At 41.9% G+C, this 14,842-nt stretch overlaps 5 protein-coding genes across 7 annotated transcripts in view; all 5 read left to right on the top strand.

Moving 5' to 3' along the window:
* The window catches only part of LOC105190030 (membralin), a 140,407-nt gene that overhangs the window by 19,424 nt on the left and 106,141 nt on the right, over window positions 1–14,842 (top strand). The gene's annotated exons all lie outside the window — the stretch shown is intronic.
* Window positions 1,212–3,107, top strand: LOC105190009 (cytochrome P450 9e2-like). Its single transcript, XM_011152478.3, has one exon. The coding sequence runs from the start codon at window positions 1,260–1,262 to the stop codon at window positions 2,820–2,822; it is 1,563 nt and encodes a 520-aa protein (XP_011150780.2). The 5' UTR covers window positions 1,212–1,259; the 3' UTR covers window positions 2,823–3,107.
* Window positions 4,363–14,760, top strand: LOC105190012 (cytochrome P450 9e2-like). Of its 2 annotated transcripts, XM_025301317.1 has the most exons (2): window positions 4,363–5,465; window positions 13,516–14,760. In XM_025301317.1, the coding sequence occupies exons 1-2, from the start codon at window positions 4,749–4,751 to the stop codon at window positions 14,443–14,445; spliced, it is 1,647 nt and encodes a 548-aa protein (XP_025157102.1). In that variant the 5' UTR covers window positions 4,363–4,748; the 3' UTR covers window positions 14,446–14,760. The 2 variants fall into 2 exon arrangements, with proteins under 2 accessions (XP_025157102.1, XP_011150784.3); XM_011152482.3 differs by lacking the exon at window positions 4,363–5,465 and having other exon boundaries at window positions 12,713–14,758.
* LOC105190028 (cytochrome P450 9e2-like) lies at window positions 7,197–9,379 on the top strand. Its single transcript, XM_019844582.2, has 2 exons — window positions 7,197–7,884; window positions 7,957–9,379. The coding sequence occupies exons 1-2, from the start codon at window positions 7,395–7,397 to the stop codon at window positions 9,054–9,056; spliced, it is 1,590 nt and encodes a 529-aa protein (XP_019700141.2). The 5' UTR covers window positions 7,197–7,394; the 3' UTR covers window positions 9,057–9,379.
* LOC105190011 (cytochrome P450 9e2-like) lies at window positions 10,161–12,091 on the top strand. Its single transcript, XM_011152481.3, has one exon. The coding sequence runs from the start codon at window positions 10,220–10,222 to the stop codon at window positions 11,777–11,779; it is 1,560 nt and encodes a 519-aa protein (XP_011150783.2). The 5' UTR covers window positions 10,161–10,219; the 3' UTR covers window positions 11,780–12,091.

Raw genomic sequence — 14,842 nt, 5'->3', positions numbered from 1 at the left:
CGTTGTAAGATTTTCAACAATCGTGCGGAAATTTGATATATTAAGGGAAACGTTATCCTTAAGAAAATGCTAAAATGTCTTTTTGGAGCGGAACGTTCCTCTCTATGGGATTCGCCATAATTCGATTTTGCAGAGAAGTTCATCCAAAAAAAGTTTCAGAACAAGCGGAGTCATCTAAATTTTAGGGGATTTTGCTCTTATATATATAGGGTAGGCAAGAGGATTCCTCTAAAATTAAGAGAAAAATATTATAAACATATTATTTTTAAAGTTAGAAGGATTATATGTTATATGTATGATGCAAATCTTATTGATTTTAATATAAATTTTCTCTTATATACAGATTATTTAATCTTTTTTTAAGAGGATTATTATCTATTCTTACTGTATTTTACTGCTACTAGTTATACGTTTCTTTATAGAGAAAGGAGAGAAAATTATGAAACTGTTCAGAAAAAATTCTAGTTAAATTTTTTTTTTTACTTTCTGCTGAGAAAGTAGGAAATAATATAAATTTGTAACTTTTAATATTCTAAATGGCACTTAATGTAATGTACAACGCGATACGATAAATGAATATATGTACGTATTTACGCTGAAATATAGGCAAGTATGTTTTTAAGTTGATTTTCTCTCGAAATCCTTGCACTTCGTTCATGACGAAACAACATACACTGAATACCGATTTTTCTTCTTTCCTCCTTTGCTCTACGTTTCTCGACGTTGTCCATAAAACAAAAGGCAACGGCGATGATCGTCATATGCACAGAGAGTCTCTGTATGAGTAGATGGAAGAGGAAAAACGCCGACAAAAGTTCCTCCTGATGTAAGAGGAAAATTAATTGATACAAGAGGAAATCCCCTTGAAATAAGAGAAAAATAGAATAATATCTAATAAATTTGAGATGAAAGGTTTATTTTAATCTCTTCATCGAAAGGGGAATTCTCTTGTTGTAAGAGGCTTCGCTCAGAATATGAGACTATGGGAAAAATCACTTTACAAATAGAATACTTTTTTTTTTGGGTGTTGCGTACTTCTGAATGACACGTTTAGGTGGATTGTTCTATATGACTATTCACTACTACATAGCTCGCATAAATTGCTGACGCAACGGCCCATGGCAATAGTTCTGAGAGGCGTTTCGTGCCCCCTTTACTAGTGCATGATAATATTCGCGTTGGTGAACATACATGTCTGCATTTATAACATGTTATGCTGCGAGTAGCGTAGTCATTCGTTGTCGGACGCGCTGATCACGATGGAACCACCGTCGTCGTCGTCATCGTCGTCGTCATGGTTATTCTCGTCGCCTTTTGCGTTTTTGCTGACCACTTTGGTCGCAATCGGCGTGCTCAAAGTTACCGGCTTTGTGTATCGTCGGTTTACGTACTGGATGAAACACGGTGTCCCTTATAAACCCAGCCTGGGAATATCCTGGAATTTGATTCTGCAACGTATGCATTTCGCCGACTACTGCCAGTATATCTACAACTATGTGCCAGACGCCAAGTACATCGGCCTTATGGATATGTCCACACCTGTTGTCCTTCTGCGCGATCCTGAACTGATTAAGGACGTAATGGTGAAAGACTTCGAGCACTTCCCGGATCATAAGACCTTCTCGAACGAAGAGGTAGACCCGTTGTTCGGTAAGAATGTCTTCTCCTTGCGTGGCAATCGCTGGAAAGAAATGAGGAACACGCTGAGCCCTTCCTTTACCGCCAGCAAGATGAAGGTTATGTTCGAGCTAGTGTCCAAGTGTGCCCGCGAGTTCGCCGAATACCTGGCCGATCATCCAGAGCTGTGCTCCTCCATCGACACGAAGGAGGCTTTCAGACGATATACTACCGACGTGATCGCCACGTCAGCCTTCGGCATCAGCGTTAACTCCATGAAGGATCAGAACAACGAGTTTTTCATCAGGGGACTCGAGATTTCCAAGATCAATAGCTTCAAGGCTATGCTAAAATTCATGTTTCTTCAAGCTGCTCCGCGATTAGGGAAGTTGCTAGGCATTACCATTTTCTCTCCGGCCTCGTCGCAGTTCTTCAAGAGAATCGTAGCGGAGACGATCAGAGTCCGAAAAGAACAAGGTATCGTTCGGCCAGACATGATTCACTTGCTGATGCAAGCTCAGGACAAGGAGGGCCCCAGTGTGCATGAGTTTACGTTGGACGACATTGTCGCCCAGGCTCTAATCTTCTTTCTCGCCGGTTTTGACACGACGGCGACGCTCATGTGCTTCGTCGCCCATGAACTCGCAGTGCATCGAGACATCCAAGACCGCCTGTGGGAGGAGGTGGAGAAGCATTTTGCCGAGGGAAATGGTGAGATCACGTATGAGGCAATGTCGAAGATGGCTTACATGGATATGGTATTGTCGGAAGCCTTACGGAAATATCCACCGGTGGTCCTCACTGATAGGCTCTGCGTTAAGAGATATGAGTTTCCGCCGGCAAAGCCTGGCTTCAAGAACGTCGTCTTCGAGGCCGACTATACAACATGGGCGCCCGTTTACGCGCTGCATCATGATCCTAAGTATTTCCCGAATCCTTCCAAGTTTGACCCCGAGAGGTTCAGCGACGAGAACAGGAACAACATTGTGCCATACACTTATATGCCCTTCGGTCTAGGGCCTAGAAAATGTATCGGCAATCGCTTTGCTCTCATGGAAACGAAGCTCTTGGTGGCTCACCTTCTTCGCATATTCGTCTTCAAGACTACGGAGAAGACTGTCGAACCTATCGTGTTTGATAAGAAGCAGTTCGCAATGCAGCCTATTGGCGGATTCTGGATTGCTTTGGAAAAGAGGCAGAAGTGAAACTGGATATCGTAGGAGAGAGGAATAGTGCATTCTACATCTTCTATGATGTTTAGTCATTCTATAATTAAGACATTCAGTATGCGTATGTTGATAAGATAGCTGTCGGGAGTAGTCGGAATCCGCGAGGCTTGTTTTATTATGACACGAAGGTCAAGCGTTTTTTCATGTGTGATAGCAATAAGCTCCTCATATTTGGTGCCGACTTTTGCCATGCAAAATAACAATCGAATGCCATTGTTGCTGTTTTATATTTTTATCACGTTAATCTTTTATCATATACATGTATATATATATTTAATATATTTAATATATATATTATATCGTACATAATATAGTATATGAAATATATTGTCACTGACGAATAATCATGTGGTAATAATAAAACATTAACTATATCACTAATACCTGTTTTCCTGGAAAAGTTATAAATTTTAGAGGTAATCAATAAATAATATATTTTGTACGTTTATTTATCTTTCGTGAAAATTAATTTAATTAGACAATCATTCGGGAGCGACATTGATCTCAATCACGGGCCTTCTCTTCTCTCTCTCTCTCTCTCTCTCTCTCTCTCTCTCTCTCTCTCTCTCTCTCTCTTCTCTCTCTCTCTCTCTTCTCTCTCTTCTCTCTCTCTCTCTCTCTCTCTCTCTCTCTCTCTCTCTCTTTCCTTCTCTCTCTGTTTCTTTCTTTCTCTTTCTCTCTCGTTTCGCAAGATTGAAAAATCGGCGCGATGTGTTTGGCGATTTTTCCACGTTTTCATCAAAAGTTAGCTTAAAAAGAAAATGAAAATGTGAAAAGAATATATAAAAGAGTACCACGAAGGAGTTTATTTTCATAGGTTAATTGTTTTTAATATACAGGGTGTAGCAAAGTACTTGGACAAACTTTTGAGGCGGATTCCTCACACCAAAACAAGAAAAAATGTCATGTAAATATATGTTCGGAAATGCTTCGCTTTTGAGTTATTATTGATAAAGTTTATGTTCAACGCGTTTCAAATCCAACAATTTAAGTTTGTTACAAATAATTCATTTTGTCAGATAATCGAGTGATGTTATTGATACAAGTCATACATGATCCGACAAGTTCATGCGTGTGTAGAAGCAAAAGGAGGACATTTTGAACACTTCCTATGAGCTGACAATTTCAAACAGATGTGTTATTGTAAAATGTTCTTTCAATAATAATTCAAAAACGAAGCATTTCCGGACATATGTTTACATGACATTTTTTCCTTGTTTTGGTGTGAGGAACTCGCCCCCAAAGTTTGTTCAAGTATTTTTGATACGCCCTGTATATTTATATAGAATACTAGCGCGAGGAGTGGCATATTTCTTTCATCCTCCTACAAGGATAAATATTAATTTTAATGGCGACCTATCTGATTTCAATGACTTTGATATATGTGGTCAAGGACATAGCTCTGACTAACTTGCAAAAAGATTTTGTCATCGTTCATTGGTTATTAAAAGTTATTGTTTATTAAAAAAGCTTTATAAGTAAAATCTATTTTTCTGACATAATGTATATTTTTTAAAAATATTGGGTAGTATATATAAAAGCAGGAAAGACGCCTCCATCTCTCCAAATAGAACTTAACTAACTTAACTTAACCTAAATCAACTTTGCATTTTTGCATTTAGCTCCACGTTGTGAGTTTTTCAACAATCATGCGGAAATTCGATGTATTAAGGGAAATATTATCTCTAAAAAAGTGCTAAAATGTCTTCTCGGACCGAAACGGGATTCTCTCTCTGAGAAATTCGCTATAATTCGATTTTGCAAAAAAGTTGTGTACTTCTGAATGACATGTTTAAACTGATTGTTATATGCGACTATTCGCTACTAGCTCGCATAAATTGCTGATACAACGGCCTATAATAGTTCCGACAAGCGTTTCTTTTGTGTCCCCTCTACTAGTGCATGATAAGATTTGCGCTGATGATACGTATCTGTACTTATAACATATTGTGCCGCGAAAGACGTAGCCATTCGTTCTCGGCCATATTGATCACAATGGAGTCGTCGTCTTCGTCATCATTATTCTCGTTGCCCTTCGTGTTTTTGTTGATCACATTGGTCATAATCAGTGTAATGAAAGTTATCGCTTTTGTGTACCGTCAGTTTACGTATTGGATGAAACGAGGTGTTCCTCACATACTCAGCTTCGGAATGTTCTGGACTATGTTTTTGCGACGCCTGAATTTCGCCGAATACTGCCAGTACCTCTATAATTATATGCCAGACGCCAAGTACATTGGCCTGATGAGCATGGGTACACCTCTCGTCCTCCTGCGCGACCCTGAGCTGATTAAGAATGTAATGGTAAAAGACTTCGAGCACTTCCCGGATCACAAAACCTTCTTGAACGAAGAGGTAGATCCGTTGTTCTGTAAGAACATCTTTTCCTTGCGCGGCAACCGCTGGAAAGAAATGAGGAGTACGCTGAGCCCTTCCTTCACCGCCAGCAAGATGAAGGTTATGTTCGAGCTAGTGTCCAAGTGTTCATGCGAGTTTACCAAATACCTATCCGATCATCCTGAGCGGTGCTCCTCCATTGACGCAAAAGAGGCTTTCAGACGATACACTACCGACGTGATTGCTACGTCGGCCTTTGGCATCAGCGTCAACTCCATGAAGGACCGGAACAACGAGTTTTTCATCAAGGGACTCGATATTTCCAAGACCAATAACTTCAAGACTATGTTAAAATTCACGGTTCTTCAATCTAGTCCGCGATTAGGGAAATTGTTGGGCATTAGCATTTTCTCGCTGGCCACGTCGCAGTTCTTCAAGAGAATCGTAGCGGAGACGATCAGAGTCCGAAAAGAACAAGGTATCGTTCGGCCAGACATGATTCACTTGCTGATGCAAGCTCAGGACAAGGAGGGCCCCAGTGTGCATGAGTTTACGTTGAACGACATTGTCGCCCAGGCTCTAATCTTCTTTCTCGCTGGTTTTGACACGACGGCGACGCTCATGTGCTTTGTCGCTCATGAGCTCGCGGTGCATCGAGACATCCAAGACCGCCTGTGGGAGGAGGTGGAGAAGCATTTTGCCGAGGGAAATGGCGAGATCACATATGAGGCGATATCGAAGATGGTTTACTTGGACATGGTACTATCGGAAGCCTTGCGGAAATATCCACCGGTGAATTTCATCGAGAGACTGTGCGTCAGGAGATACGAGCTTCCTCCGGCGAAGCCTGGCTGCAAGAATTTCGTCGTCGAGCAGGACTCCATGGCGTGGGCGCCTGTTTATGCACTGCATCATGACCCTAGATACTTCCCGAATCCCTCTAAGTTCGACCCTGAAAGGTTCAGCGACGAAAACAAGGACAACATCGTGCCGTACACTTACATGCCCTTCGGCCTAGGGCCTAGGAAATGCATCGGCGACCGCTTCGCCCTTATGGAGACGAAGCTCATAGTGGCTCACCTTCTTCACAGATTCGTCTTCAAGGCTACGGAGAAAACTGTCGAGCCTATCGTATTCGATAAAAAGCAGTTCACGTTGCAGCCTGATGGCGGATTCTGGATCGCCTTGGAAAAGAGGCAGAAGTGAAACGGAATATTGTAGGATAGTTTATTCTATATCTCCCACAAATGTTTTATCGTTCTATAATTAGGATATTTAGCATGCGTGTTTGGATCGTCCCCGAGATCGCTTTTAGGAGTCAGCTCTCGCAGTTAAAGCCTATGAGACTTATTTTCTTGCAGGCCGAAGATCAAGTGTTTCTTTATCTATGATAGCGATAAATACTCCTCGTATTTGCTTGTGGCAGACTTGTATCATACGGAGTTATTAGCGGTCGAATGTCATTGTTATTGTTTTATATTTTTATTTTGTTAAACTTTGGTGGTGTGTATATTTTTATATTGTTAATATATATTTTACATTCAGTGTAATAATTATTTATTACAGTATATGAAATATATTGTCAGCAATAAATAATCTTGTTACAACAATAAAATATTCCCCATGTCACTAACGCTCGTTTTTTGGGAAAATTATGAATTTTTGAGGTAATTCAGAAATAATGCCGGTTGCATTTATTTATGGATCTCTTTAATGGAACTTAATGTAATCAGACAATTACTTTGGGTCAAGTTTTGATCTTGTTCTTAATCGCAGATCATTCTCTTTTTCTTTTTTGATCCGCAAAATTGATAAAATCGCATGGTGCGCTTTCCAATTTCTCCAAGCTTATATAAAAAATTATTTTACAAAGAAAAAGTGGAAATAAAAAGTATAAACGAGAGTAACAAGCGAAATTATTTTCGCATGTTAATTGTTTGAAGTCGTCGGAATATTATTCCCACGGAATTTCGATGGAGTAATCGTGATATTATCTTTCAGAAAATGGCGAAATGTTATCTGGAAGTGGAATATTCCTCTCTGTGTGATTTGCTGTAATTTGCTTAAGCGAATTGTTACGTGCGCATGGAATAACAAATTTATAAAGATCGTTGCATACGACTTTTCATTACTATGTAGCTCGCACATGTTTGCTGATGCAATGGCCTTTAACAATTCTGAGAGGCGTTTTCTTAGTCTCCCCCTCTGTTTATGCGTGATAAGATTTGTGCTGATGAACGTACATGTCTGTACTTATATAACATGCTATGTCGCGAACAACGTAACCATACGTTCTCAGATAGTCTGATCACGATGGAGTCGTCATCGTTTTCGTCGTCGTTATTTTCGTCGCCCTTCGCGATTTTGTTGACCACTTTGGTCACTATCGGTGTGCTGAAGGTTATCGCTTATCTGTATCATCAGCATAGATATTGGAAGAAACGAGATGTTCCTCAAATACGCGCGATTCCGAGCATGAAAATGGGCTGGAAAATGTTACTACGACATATAAGCTTTACGGAGTTCAACCTATTTATCTACAACCATGTCTCGGACGCTAAGTACATCGGCCTTTGGGATATGGCTACACCTCTTGTCCTCTTGCGCGACCCTGAGTTGATCAAGGACGTGATGGTGAAGGACTTCGAGCACTTTCCGGACCACAAAGGCTTCGCAAGTGAAGAGGTAGACCCATTGTTTGGTAAGAACGTATTTTCTTTGCGTGGCAACCGCTGGAAAGAAATGAGGACTACGTTGAGTCCTTCCTTCACAGCCAGCAAGATGAAGGTTATGTTCGAGTTAGTGTCCAAGTGTTCCTACGAATTCGCCGAATACCTGGCTGATCATCCAGAGCTGTGCTCCTCCATCGACACGAAGGAGTCTTTCAGACGATATACTACCGACGTGATCGCCACGTCGGCCTTCGGCATCAGCGTTAACTCCATGAAAGATAGGGACAACGAATTTTTCATCAGAGGACTTGAAATTTCCAAGTTCAGTGGCTTCAAGGCCACTCTAAAATTCATATTTCTCCGCGCGTGTCCGCGATTAGCGAAGGTGTTAGGCCTGAGTTTTTTCTCACCAGCAACGTCGCAGTTCTTCAAGAAAATCGTTGCGGAGACAATCAGAGTCCGGGAAGAACAAAGTATCGTCCGGCCGGACATGATTCACTTGCTGATGCGAGCTCGCGACAAGGAAGGTCCCAGTATGCATGAGATGACGCTAGACGACATTGTTGCACAGGCCCTAATTTTCTTCCTCGCCGGCTTTGACACGTCGGCGACGCTCATGTGTTTCGTCGTCCATGAGCTCGCGGTGCATCGGGACATCCAAGACCGCTTGTGGGAGGAGATAGAGGCGCATTTTGCTGACGGAAATGGCGAGATCACGTATGAGGCGATGTCGAAAATGGTTTACATGGACATGGTAGTGTCGGAGGCTTTGCGGAAGTATCCGCCGGTGGTGTTTATCGATAGGCTCTGTGCTAAGAAATATGAGCTGCCGCCGGCAAAGCCTGGCTACAAGAGCGTCGTCGTTGAACGTGACTGCATGACATGGACGCCTGTTTATGCGCTGCATCATGATCCCAAATATTTTCCGAATCCTTCCAAGTTCAACCCCGAGAGGTTCAGCAATGAAAACAAGGACAAGATCGTACCGTATACTTACTTGCCCTTCGGCCTAGGGCCTAGGAAGTGTATCGGCAATCGCTTTGCTCTCATGGAGACGAAGCTGTTGCTGGCTTATCTTCTTCACAGATTTATTTTTAAGACTACGGAGAAGACTGTCGACCCTATCGTATTTGATAAGAAGCAGTTCACGTTGCAGCCTGATGGCGGATTCTGGATCGCTTTGGAAAAGAGACAGAAGTGAAACGGCATATCGTAGAGGCGGGTTGGGGTCGGGGGATAGTTTATTCTACATCTTCCACTGATGTTTCATTTGTAGAATTCTATAATTAATTTTTTATAATTAGGATATTCCGCATGTATATACGGATAAGATTATTTTCGGGAGTCAGCTCTCGCTCAGCAGTCAATACTTGTGAAGCTTTATTGCGTGTTATTGCGAGCCGAAGATCAAGTGTTTCTGTGATAGCGATAAACATTTTTCATATTTGCTTGTTGCCGATTTGTACCATACGGATTTAATAGCGATCGAATGTCGTTGTTGTTTTACATTTTTATTTCGTTAAACATTGGTGGTATATATGCATATGTATTTTTATATTGTGAATATATATTTTATATTCCTTGAAATAATTATTTATTACAGTATATGGAATATATTGTCAATAAGTAATTTTGTGACAACAATAAAACATTCACCGTGTCACCAACGCTTCTTCATTTTTGGAAAAGTTATGAATTTTGGAAATAATCGACAAATAATACCGTTTATGCATTTATTTATTTTTAGTCGAACTTAATGTAATCAGATCATTCTTTTGATTCAAGTTTAGACTTCGGTGTTAATCCATCTTAATCATGATTCACTCCCTCTCTCTTTTGATTCGCAAGAACGATAAATTGGCATGGAGAGTTTCCCAATTTTTTTAAGCTTATGTTAAAAATTAGCTTACGAAGAGAAAGTGGAAATAGAAAGTTTAAGTGAGGTTAACATGTTATTTTTACAGGTTAATTGTTTGAAGTCGTCGGAAGATTATTCTTGCGGAATTTCGGTGGACTAAGTGTGATATTATCTTTTAGAAAATGCCGAAATGTTGTCTCGGAGCGGAATATTCCTCTCTACTTGATATGCTATAATTCGCTTTTGCTATAATTGCGAAAATTTGCGTGCGCATGAGATCACAAATTTTAAAAGATCGTTGCATACGGTTGACGATTCGCTACTGTGTAGTTCGCACATGTTGCTGATGTAATGGTCTATATCAAGTCCCAAGTGGGTGTCCCCCCGTCTCCCCTCTGATGCTGATGCGTGATAAGATTTGCTGATGAACGTACATGTCTGTACTTATAACGTGTTATACCGCGAACGACGTAGCCATTCATTCTCGGACGCGTTCTCTGATCACGATGGAGTCGTCGTTGTCTTCGTCGTCGTTATTTTCGTCGCCCTTCGCGATTTTGTTGACCACTTTGATCATTATCGGTGTGCTAAAGATTATCGCCTATCTGTATCATCAGCATATATACTGGAAGAAACGAGGTGTTCCTCAAATACGCGGGATTCCGGGAATGAAAGTAGGCTGGAAATTGTTACTGCAACGTATAAACTTCACGGAATACAGTCAATTTATCTACAACGATGTGCCGGACGCCAAGTACATCGGTCATATGGACATGGCCACACCTGTTGTCTTCCTACGTGACCCTGAGCTGATTAAGGACGTGATGGTGAAAGATTTCGAACATTTCCCGGACCACAGGAGTTTCGCGAGCGAAGAAGTAGACCCATTATTTGATAAAAACGTTTTCGCTTTGCGCGGCAATCGCTGGAAAGAGATGAGAAACACGCTGAGCCCTTCTTTTACCGCTAGCAAGATGAAGATCATGTTCGAGTTAGTGTCCAAGTGTTCCTGCGAATTCGCCGAATATTTGGCCGATCATCCAGAGCAGTGCGCCTCTATCGACACAAAAGAGGCTTTCAGACGATACACTACCGATGTGATTGCGACATCGGCCTTCGGCATCAACGTTAACTCCATGAAAGATAGGGACAACGAATTTTTCATCAGAGGACTTGAGACTTCCAACTTGAGTGGTTTCAAGGCCATGATAAAGTTCATATTTTTCCGCGTGTGTCCGCGATTAACGAAGATGTTAGGTCTGAGCTTCTTCTCGCCGGCCACTTCGCAGTTCTTCAGAAAAATCGTGGCAGAGACAATCAAAGTCCGGGAAGAACAAGGTATCGTCCGGCCAGACATGATTCACTTGCTGATGCGAGCTCGGGACAAGGAAGGCCCCAGTGTGCATGAGATGACGTTGGACGATATTGTCGCGCAGGCCCTAATTTTTTTCCTCGCCGGTTTCGACACGTCGGCGACGCTCATGTGTTTCGTCGCCCATGAACTCGCGGTGCATCGAGATATCCAAGATCGTCTGTGGGAGGAGGTGGAGAAGCACTTTGTCGAGGGAGAGGGCAAAATCACGTATGAGGCGATGTCGAAGATGGTTTACATGGACATGGTAGTGTCGGAGGCTCTGCGGAAGTATCCGCCAGTGGTGTTCCTTGACAGGCTTTGCGCCAAGAAGTATGAGCTTCCTCCGGCAAAGCCTGGCTATAAGAACGTCATCGTGGAGCCTGACTCTATGACGTGGACGCCTGTTTATGCGCTGCATCATGACCCCAAGTACTTCTCGAACCCCTCCAAGTTCGACCCCGAGAGGTTCAGCGACGAGAATAAGGACAACATCATACCGTATACTTACTTGCCCTTCGGTTTAGGGCCCAGGAAGTGTATTGGTAATCGCTTTGCTCTCATGGAGACGAAGTTGTTGGTGGCTCACCTTCTTCACAGATTTATTTTCAAGACTACGGAAAAGACTGTCGAGCCCATCGTATTCGACAAGAAGCAGTTCAATCTGCAACCTGATGGCGGATTCTGGATCGCTTTGGAAAAGAGGCAGAAGTGAAACGAGATAGCGTAGAAAAGAATAGTTTATTTGACATCTTCTACAAATGTTTTATTGTTTTATAATTAAGATATTTAACACGTGTATGGATAAGATCGTTCTCGAGAGTTAACTCTCGCTAGCAATTAAAACGTATTAGGCATGTTTTATTGCCGGCCGAAGATCAAGCGTTTCTTTATCTGTGATAGCGGATAAACACTTTTCATATTTTCTTGTTGCCGGTTTGCACCATACATATTTGATAGCGGTCGAGTGTCCTGGTTGTTGTTTTACATTTTTATTTCGTTGAACTTTTGTGATATATATGTGTATATTTTTATATGTCTGATGTATATATTACAATATATTCCGTGTAGTAATTAATTATTACAGTGTATGAAATATATTGTCATCAATAAATAATCTTGTGACAGCAATAAAACATTTACGGTGTCACCACTGCTTGTTTGAAACAATGTGTTTTGGAGGTAATCGACAAATAATGCCGGTTATACGTTTACTTATATTTAATGGAATTTAATGTAATCAGATCGTTCTTCTGCTTCGAGTTTGGACATCGGTCTTAATCGCGGACACTTTCTCTCTCTTTCGATTCACAAGATCGATAAATTGGTATGGAGCGTTTCCCCATTTTTTCAATCTTCTACTAAAAATTAACTTACAAAGAGAAAGTGAAAATAGAAAGTTTAAACGGAAATAATATTGGAAGTTATTTTCACAAGTTTATCGTTTGAAGTAATCGGAAAATTACTCTAGCGAAGTTTCGATAGACGTTATATTATCTTTCAGACAGTGCCGAAATATTGTCACGGAGCAAAATATTCCTTTCTACGTTATTTGTTGTGATTCGCTTAAGTCGAAAAGTTGCGTGCGTTTGAAGTGGTGATATTTAAAAAGATCGTTGCATACGGCTATTCGCTACTATGTAGCTCGCATATGTTGCTGATGCAATGGTCTTTAACAGTTCCGAGAGGCGTTTCTCTCGTCCCCCCTTCTATTTATGCGCGATAAGATTCACGCTGATGAACGCACACGTCTGTATTTATAACACTCTATGCCGCAAGCGTCATAGCTATTCATTCTCTGGCAGTCTGATCACGATGGAATCGTCGTCGTTTTCGTTGTCGTTATTCTCGTCGCCCTTCGCGCTTTTGTTGACCACTTTGGTCACTATCGGTGTGCTGAAGGTTATCGCCTATCTATATCATCAGCATATGTACTGGAAGAAACGAGGCGTTCCACAAATACGCACAATAGTGGGTCTGGAAATATTTTGGAAACTATTACTGCGACGTATAAGCTTTACGGAACACAATCAATTTATATACAACTATGTGCCGGACGCCAAGTACATCGGTCTTATGAGCATGGCCACACCTCTTGTCCTCCTGCGTGACCCTGAACTGATCAAGGACGTAATGGTGAAAGACTTCGAACATTTCCCGGATCACAAGAGCATCGCAAGCGAAGAAGCAGACCCGTTGTTTGGTAAGAACGTCTTCTCCTTGCGCGGCAACCGCTGGAAAAAAATGAGGAACACGCTGAGCCCTTCCTTTACCGCCAGCAAGATGAAGGTTATGTTCGAGCTAGTGTCCAAATGTGCCCGCGAGTTCGCCGAATACCTGGCCGATCATCCAGAGCTGTGCTCCTCCATCGACACGAAGGAGGCTTTCAGACGATATACTACCGACGTGATCGCTACATCGGCCTTCGGCATCAGCGTCAACTCCATGAAGGATCGGAACAACGAGTTTTTTCTCCGAGGAACTGAAGCCAGCATGTTCGGTACTTTTAAGTTCACGTTCATACTAAAGATGATATTTCATCGCATATGTCCGCGATTGGCGAGGATACTAGGCATGAGTTTCATCTCGCCGGCCACGTCGCAGTTCTTCAAGAGGATCGTGGCGGAAAGTATAAATGTCCGGAAAAAGCAGGGTATCGTACGGCCAGACATGATTCACTTGTTGATGCAAGCTAGGGACAAGGAAGACCCCAATATGCATGAGATGACGTTAGACGACATTGTCGCGCAGGCCCTAATCTTTTTCCTCGCCGGTTTCGACACATCGGCGACGCTCATGTGTTTCGTCGTCCATGAGCTCGCGGTGCATCGAGACATCCAAGACCGCCTGTGGGAAGAGGTGGAGAAGCACTTTGCCGAGAGAAATGGCGAGATCACATATGAGACGATATCGAAGATGGTTTACATGGACATGGTATTGTCGGAAGTCTTACGGAAATACCCACCGGTGATTTTCATTGATAGGCTCTGCGTCAGGAGATATGAGCTTCCGCCGGCGAAGCTTGGCTGCATGAACGTCATTGTCGAGCCTGATTCAATGACGATGACGCCTGTTTACGCGCTGCATCATGACCCGAAATATTTCCCGAACCCATCCAAGTTCGACCCCGAGAGGTTCAGCGACGAGTGCAAGGAGAACATCGTGCCGTACACTTACTTGCCCTTCGGCTTAGGGCCTAGGAAGTGTATCGGCAATCGCTTTGCTCTCATGGAGACGAAGGTGTTGGTGGCTCACCTTCTTCACAGGTTTATATTCAAGACTACGGAAAAGACTGTTGAACCTATCGTTTTCGATAAAAAGCAGTTCACGTTGCAACCTGATGGCGGATTCTGGATCACCTTGGAAAAGAGGCAGAAGTAACACGGATTGTAGGGAATATCGTAGGGAAGGATAGTTTGTTTTACATCTTCTACAGATGTTTTATCGTTTTATAAGTGGGATATTCAACATATGTGTGTGCATGTGAATAAGACCGTTCTCGGAAGTTAGCTCTCACCGGCAGTTAAAATTTATAAAGTTTGTTTTCTTGCGAGCCGAAGATCAAGCGTTTCTTTGATAGCGTCTATGATAGCGATAACAATTATTATATTTCCTTATTGCTGAGTTGTATCATATGGTTTTAATAGCAGTCGCATGTCATTGTTGTTGTTTTACATTTTTATTTCGTTAAACTTTGGTGGTATATATACATATGTGTATATTTTTGTGGTATATATACATATGTATATATTTTTATATTATTAATATATATGTTTTA

The sequence above is a fragment of the Harpegnathos saltator genome, unplaced genomic scaffold, assembly GCF_003227715.2.
Source record: "Harpegnathos saltator strain DR-91 unplaced genomic scaffold, Hsal_v8.6 scaffold41, whole genome shotgun sequence".
Lineage (NCBI taxonomy): Eukaryota > Metazoa > Arthropoda > Insecta > Hymenoptera > Formicidae > Harpegnathos > Harpegnathos saltator.
The sequence above is the reverse complement of the archived record's forward strand: the minus strand, read 5'-3'. Positions and strand labels throughout refer to the sequence as shown.

Coding starts and splice junctions, on each gene's coding strand:
- LOC105190009 (XM_011152478.3), top strand. CDS start 1,260: ATGGAACCACCGTCGTCGTCGTCATCGTCGTCGTCATGGTTATTCTCG.
- LOC105190028 (XM_019844582.2), top strand. CDS start 7,395: ATGCGTGATAAGATTTGTGCTGATGAACGTACATGTCTGTACTTATAT. Junction 7,885..7,956: donor AGAGGTAGACCCATTGTTTG/GTAAGAACGTAT, acceptor CTTCCTTCACAG/CCAGCAAGATGAAGGTTATG.
- LOC105190011 (XM_011152481.3), top strand. CDS start 10,220: ATGGAGTCGTCGTTGTCTTCGTCGTCGTTATTTTCGTCGCCCTTCGCG.
- LOC105190012 (XM_011152482.3), top strand. CDS start 12,730: ATGGTCTTTAACAGTTCCGAGAGGCGTTTCTCTCGTCCCCCCTTCTAT.